Source organism: Penaeus vannamei, chromosome 5, assembly GCF_042767895.1.
Source record: "Penaeus vannamei isolate JL-2024 chromosome 5, ASM4276789v1, whole genome shotgun sequence".
NCBI lineage: Eukaryota > Metazoa > Arthropoda > Malacostraca > Decapoda > Penaeidae > Penaeus > Penaeus vannamei.
In genome coordinates, this window is record NC_091553.1 from 7,612,409 (window position 1) to 7,619,505 (window position 7,097).

A 7,097-nucleotide genomic window follows, 5' to 3' on the forward strand; every position below is an offset into this window, starting at 1 on the left:
TTATCAAAACAATTTAATATGTACAGCTCATAAATAAAGACAACAATTACGTGATGTTTACTACTATTCAAAATCACATTATCTAATTTTTCCTGGATAAGTCTTCTGCTTGATCCAACTCATCTGACACTGACTGGCTGAGGGTATAATGGTTTCAAGTCCTGACATATATGGGCGTAAGACAGGTGGGATACGGATATGTCCCTCTTCAGTTTGATGAGTCTCGCATATGGCAATCAGGGACCGAGGTATGGCACATGCTGTTCCATTGACAGTGTGAGCCAATCTGAAATGAGGAAAATTATTAGGTAAACCAAATCTTTTGTACTTATAAATTAATATTGATAATGACTCCTACAAAACTTATTTTCACTTATATAAGTGAATGCACTAGTCCATTACAGAGAAAGGGAAGAAAAATAAATTGGAACAGCAAAAATTGTGGATAGCTATGCATATCAAAAAACTGTATGACGAAATTATCTTGTTTCCATATCGAAGCTTTCAAGCAACACACTAAATGTCAAACTGGCTCCCTTGAACATAAATTATCGGTGATCATTGCCATTAGCTCTTTCTATCTGGAATTTTATTTTTGTCTTATATGTCTGAAAATCTTTTCCTTTTTAATGACACCAATTTCAGTTTTACCTTTAGATACTAATCCCTAAAGACCTAAACTTCTGCAGATGACTGCCCATTAGCCTGTGATTTATCATTTTATTTATCATCTATTTATCATTTATCATTTATTTACCAAAGGCAATTTTTTTCTAAATTCTATTTGTAATTTAAATAGTCCTACTTTACACACTATGGCAATTTTTCTTATCCTGATACACTGATACCATGCCCAGTTAGCCCACAGCAGTGTCTGTGTTATGAAAAATAGATGAAGTATCCCTCTATCCACGTCATTTTCTTTAGTACTTTGGACTGAATGTAGACATGTTTCTTGTGTTAATATAAAATATTTACCAAACACTACTAATAAGAACGAAAACAGGATCAACAGTAAGAAGGAATAGAGGCCATGACAGAAGGCATGATTTTCTATGAGTAAATGAGTTGATAATATAAAATTATGCAAATTAGTTAAAGGCAAAGTTCAAGATAGCTATTTTACCATAAGGCCACAGCAATTTTTTTCTTGGATAGCTGGCCCACTGACATTTATTTCCAGGGGATGGGGGAGGGGGGATCCTGAATCTTTTTTATTCTAATTTCCTGCCAATATTGTGATGTCCATAAATTTGTCTATGATTCATTGCGTAAGGTATTGCTTCCCCGTCCTCACAACAAAAATAATATATATTTGGCGGAAATACCTTACTCTCATGTGTCATGTCATGTCTATTGTCTATTGTGAATATTTTTGATTTTGATTTCCAAAATACCATACCGGTTGAAAGAATTCTTGGTCTGTTATTCAACCTCGAAGAATTCTAGTAAGATAGCACTGTACTTCCTCCAGGTGGGGCTGGAACTGATACATTCCTTACTTCTGATCTTTGGAAGGTAGGAGGTACATTTGTCTTATTTTGGAGATTGGATTATCATTATTATTATTTATTTATTTTTTCTCCCCCCCCTCCTTCTGACATTTTATTATCACCAGACTTGCCTGCTATTCAAGAAAAAAAAACTTACTGTAGCCTAATAGTGGGATGGGCCAATAATCAGCTTAAAAAGGACTAAAATGGTCTCAGTGTATTCAATAGCCACTACAACCTCCCTGGTATTCCTTATCACATGTAGTTTGCTTGAATGAAAAATTAAATGCAGAGGGAAAACATATTTACCCTGCTCTGTACACTTGTGGCAGTGGCATACATGATTTCCCAGAAATTGAGACTAAAACATGACTTTAATTCCACTTTTGAGGGGCTGTAGCTCTTGAATAGCTGTGCCCAGAGCCAAAAAAAGTAAGCAACTGTTTAGGATGCACAACTTGGAACAGGCTGACTGTGTGTGGTGCATATTCTTGCCACCAAGCATATGGGCTTGCTTCATTATGGCAAGAATAGATGCCTACCATCAATATAGAGTTAAGGGTTAAAGAACCACAACTAAATGCCTGCACCATCCCTGGCCTGAATAACTTATATTCATTTTAATCTACTCTTATTCTTAAATAAAACACACTTTTGGACTCCCTCCTTGTTCCTGTAAGATATATTGAGACGACAGCTTTGGTAATCTGTGCAATTTGATGCTGAAGATATTTCTCCATAGGCTCCTCTTCCAGGCATCCAAGCTTCCATATCAGTTTTTGTAAAAGCTGGAGCACCCAATTCATGGAGAGGCATATCTAATATCTGTCAATAAACACAGCTAAAATGACATGATGCAAAACCGTGACTTTTCTTATTTAGATTCCTAATGCATACTCATTATAACACTATTATTGTTTCAATGAAAAGCTTACACAAGTAATGATTTTCCAGCATCAACTCTTATATTATGATTATGCACTTAATAATTAGTATACATAAAAGAATCACAATAAAATGTCTAAGACAATGTGGAAAAAAACTATATAATCTTTACTGAAAAGGAAAAAAGTATTAGGTACAATCTGATTTGGATTTACTATTCATAATGTAATTTATTTATTGCAAAGTTTTAAAACACACCTGGAAATGGATGGCTAAGCTGGAGAATAGTTCTTTTTGAATCTCTGTCATTTCTGAATATAGCTGATGGCTTTCTTCTTTACTTTCTGCTGCTGTAACTCCAAACATTTCAACTTTTGTAAATCCATGTACTCTGAAAAAAGATGAAGAAGAAAAAAATATATACATAAATATCCAGAATAAACCATTAAGCTATTTCACACATGCACACCCCTACCTAGTTATATATACATATACTCATATACTCATATATATATATATATATATATATATATATATATATATATATATATATATATATATATATATATATATATATATATATATATACATATATATACATATATATATACATATATATACATATATATATACATATATATATACATATATATATATAATATACATATATATATATATAATATACATATATATATATATATAATATACATATATATATATATATATATATATATATATATATATATATATATATATATATATATATATATATATATATTGAAAACAAAGAGATCCATCTATCAATTTCCCCTCCCCCTACTACCTTCTGTCTCTCCTTGCCCACAGTAGGCTGGAGAAAGATACAAGTTCTGTATAATGAACTGCCAAAATGGGAAAAACTAAAAAACAATAGATACTGACAACGTAAAATACTTGCAAGAATGGAAAATGCTTCATGAACCACCTCAACAGCATTGGCATTATTTAATGAAACAACCAACAATGTGAAGACAATCTTATTCTTCATTATCTTTTTCTCTTCTTATCTGCCAAATGTTAATAATGCAGTCTTTCCAGTCCACAGACTATTACCTACTTTATGTTGAAAAATAAAGTCAATGAGTTAATACTGCTTTAAAGGCAATATGGCATATACAAAAAAACAACATATAATGACAATGTAAAACAGGCAAAAATGGAAAAAGTAAGTGCTGTGTGAGCCCCTCAACATGGAAAAATGAACACCATAGGCAGCTTTCAATGATAAGACCCCTTCTTTATTGAATACCTCCTCAAAAATAACTATTGTGTTCCGCCAACACACTGAACTGACCACGCCAGTTCCTTCAGTGTGAGGGGTAGTATATATATATTTATTGTAACCAAACTATTCTCTGTATTTTTTTATATTTTTATTATTATTATTTTTTTTTTTTTTGGCCAAAATTAAATTTCCCCATCATATGCTACTGTACTATTTACCAAGTTAACTATTGGCCTTATTGGCTTAAAGAAAAGAAGAAGAAGAATCATTTGTATCAGTGCCACTACCTTTCTCAAGGTGGTAGTCAGCATCTCTGCCATCCACTGACATGTCTAACACAGTCTCATCCTTGCCTGACATTTACAAATCAGCAGCATGAGGAATAAAATTGTCCTCACTACCATCCTCTTTATTTCTAACTTTCCTTTCATATGCAGTTACTCTTATCAATTGTAGAAGTTCATTTTCTACACAAACAACAGGTAAGAGAATTATATAAAAGATGAACTAATTTATTTGGTCTGTTTTTATATTTTAAAAAATGCAAACAATCTAATTTGTATACCTCAAGTATTTTCATATCATTTTCACAGTAGAAAACTACCTGCAAACTCTCAAAGTAGGTTGGCATACTGTATAACAAAAATAATATATCATTTGCTTCTCTCACCTGACCATTAATAGGTATGTCACTTTATAATTTCAGAACTAATCTTTACATGATAAAAATCTAGCACCCAACTCTTACCTATATATTCCTTTCTCTTCCCGAAGTGAGGAAGTCTCTGCCCTGTAGCATCTTGAAACAGCTGCCAACTTGAGAGGAAGCTCTTTAAGGGAGAATTCTCTATTTTTCAAATATCCACCTATTGCCATCTCTGCAGTTCCTGACAGACATACATCTTCAGAGTCAGCAATATGATAAACCTATGAGGAACAATGAAATCTTTTTAAAATGTTGTCTTTTTAACTACTACAGAAAGTTGTTATTAGTTTATCTAAAATATTTGGTATTAATGCGTATAAGTTCAACATGACTGTATATACATAAAGAAAACTTTTAAATATTATTGTTTACATCACTGCAATATGTATGCAAAATTCAGTTTACAAAAAGAATATCATTTCATATTCTGACTTCTTATCTTAACTGAACATGATTCCCCTATACAATTACAAAGCAGGTAATTGGTCATAGCTAGTTATAATACATCCCTTTAATGTTTATCACAATTCTGAAAGGTAGTTTCATTATATAACCACATAAAGTTATTCGATTAGTGTTGAGTATGCAGTCCAAATCACACACAGGAAATGGTTCAGTTTTCATCCCTAAATCAAACATGATTGGTTTAAATTACTGAAAATACTTTTTAAAAATTGGGGATGTTCTCATTATAATGATGGAAGGAGAGTCATTTTATTATACAGTATACCTACAGTATTTCCAAATTAACTTTACCTGCGTACGCTGACCTCGGGTGCTCATGCCACATCCCTCAATAATGTGTGAATACAACAGGTCAGGGACAGACATAAGAACAAAGCCTCTCTTCAGTAATGATGATACTGTGTATCTGAAATTATGCAAATAATTCATACAAAATCATTTCAAAATTTCCCTATTACATGTTATACATGAAAACAATATTAAGATACATATTTCAGAGGCAGCTAAACAATCTATTTACACTAGCATATTATACAAACCTTATTAACGCCTGTTCAAGGTCTGCCAATGCACCTCTTAAGTAGTAACTACGAGGGCCAGTTAAATTTCCCAAATTCTCCATGCGAATAATATCTAAATCTTTACCAAGCTCATGTACTTCACGTGGCTTAAAACTGAAATCTGGTTTTGAGTTGACATATTCAATGACTTTGGGAGTTTCTCCATATTCAAACAGATGAGGACTTGCTTTGTTTGGAATCATCAATGCTGCCTTTTCTAATTCTGTTTCCAATGCTGTATATTCCTCAGTAGTCATATTCTGCGACTGTAATTTCTTACTCAGCTCTACCACTTTCCTAATATCTCCCACACCCTTCCTTTTTTTAATCAACTCCTCTATATCTGATGAATTTTCTGGATTACACAAATATTCATAATCAAGTCCAAAACTTCTAGTTACAGTTCTTTCATCATTGGTGTCTGTAAATATTCTTCTCACTAGTGGAACAGGTATTCTTTTTCTTATCCATGAATGTTGCAGTATATTCTGAACACATCTCATATACATGGTCCTGTGATACATCCTTTACACCTGAAAGAAGAATAAAAATGAATGTAAGTCTTACAACTACACTATTTTAATATTCAGTATTGCTTTTTTTCCCCTAAAGTAATGATTTGCCAATCTTTGTTCTTTTATCAAATAAATAAGGTCTTAATTTTCTTGCTGAGATGGATTACAAAATCAATCATTTTATTACTAAAGATTTCCACACACACACACACAAAGATATTTTAACTGTTCAGTAATCGCAATAATCTAGAAAAGAACACAAGTATATCAAAAATACAAAAATAAGAATAATGTACAGCAAAGTAGTACAGTCCTGCAGTTGGAGATTAAAATCATCATAACCATTCAGAGAGCCACCAGGTACTTGAAGAATTTACTTGTGTTCTAATAAATTTCATATTGTAAATATGTTGGCTTTGCCTTTGCATATATTTGTAATAATCAAGTTATAAATCATACCTTAAAATGGCCCTATTATACATACCATGTATGTTGGCATAAAAGCCAAAAAATATCTATCCAAAACCAGGGATTAACTTATACACAGAATATAAAATTTAAGCCTTTACTACTAAGGGAATAAGCAAGTAAAACTGCCTGTTTAATACTGTCTGTAACTCTTATAACCCATCATATCATTTCCTAATGAAATTCATGTTTGTTAAGTCTATTTAACATAGAAATTATACTATAACAATAACAACAAAGGGTAGGCTCGGTTCATTTTTGTTAGGTTACGCTGGCTTACTCAGTGTATTAGAACTCACTTGTGACTCAAGTGTTCAAGAAGAAATGTAACTTAGATTTGTTTATAGGATATAATAGTTTTTTTTCTTTCCATATATAGAGAAGTACAGCTGTTTTATTTTTGGGAGTCCTCTTATCCAGAGAATATAGGCTAATACTACAGGACAGTAAAATAATAATAACAGTAGGCTATATAAAAGTTCAAGGGCCTAAGACATGCCCCATGCACAGATAAGACTGAATGAGACCTGGTCTGGATGCAACACAGTTTCCTGGAAATTAGATGGATACTTTAAAAAATAAACAACCAACTAAATAATAACAACAATAAATAATAACATATAACAATAATATATAAATGATAAGTTATTGGTATAATTGAAAATTTCCATAAGCCAGAGGTTGTACAAGTAAATTTCCATTTGAAAACTCTTCATTATTTGACTGTGGAATTATCCTGTA

General features: G+C 31.9%; 1 protein-coding gene across 7 annotated transcripts in view; it reads right to left on the reverse strand.

Moving 5' to 3' along the window:
- The window catches only part of SerRS-m (Seryl-tRNA synthetase, mitochondrial), a 21,947-nt gene continuing 14,850 nt past the window's right edge, over positions 1 to 7,097 (reverse strand). For all 7 annotated transcript variants that reach the window (XM_070121792.1, XM_027352228.2, XM_027352229.2 and 4 more), the window contains exons 2-7: positions 5,353 to 5,906; positions 5,105 to 5,219; positions 4,391 to 4,569; positions 2,637 to 2,769; positions 2,146 to 2,318; positions 1 to 286 (exon numbers count right to left, since the gene is read on the reverse strand). In XM_070121792.1, the coding sequence (XP_069977893.1) occupies positions 79 to 286; positions 2,146 to 2,318; positions 2,637 to 2,769; positions 4,391 to 4,569; positions 5,105 to 5,219; positions 5,353 to 5,897 (1,353 nt within the window). In that variant the 5' untranslated portion in view covers positions 5,898 to 5,906 and the 3' untranslated portion in view covers positions 1 to 78. The remainder of the gene's footprint in view (positions 287 to 2,145; positions 2,319 to 2,636; positions 2,770 to 4,390; positions 4,570 to 5,104; positions 5,220 to 5,352; positions 5,907 to 7,097) is intronic.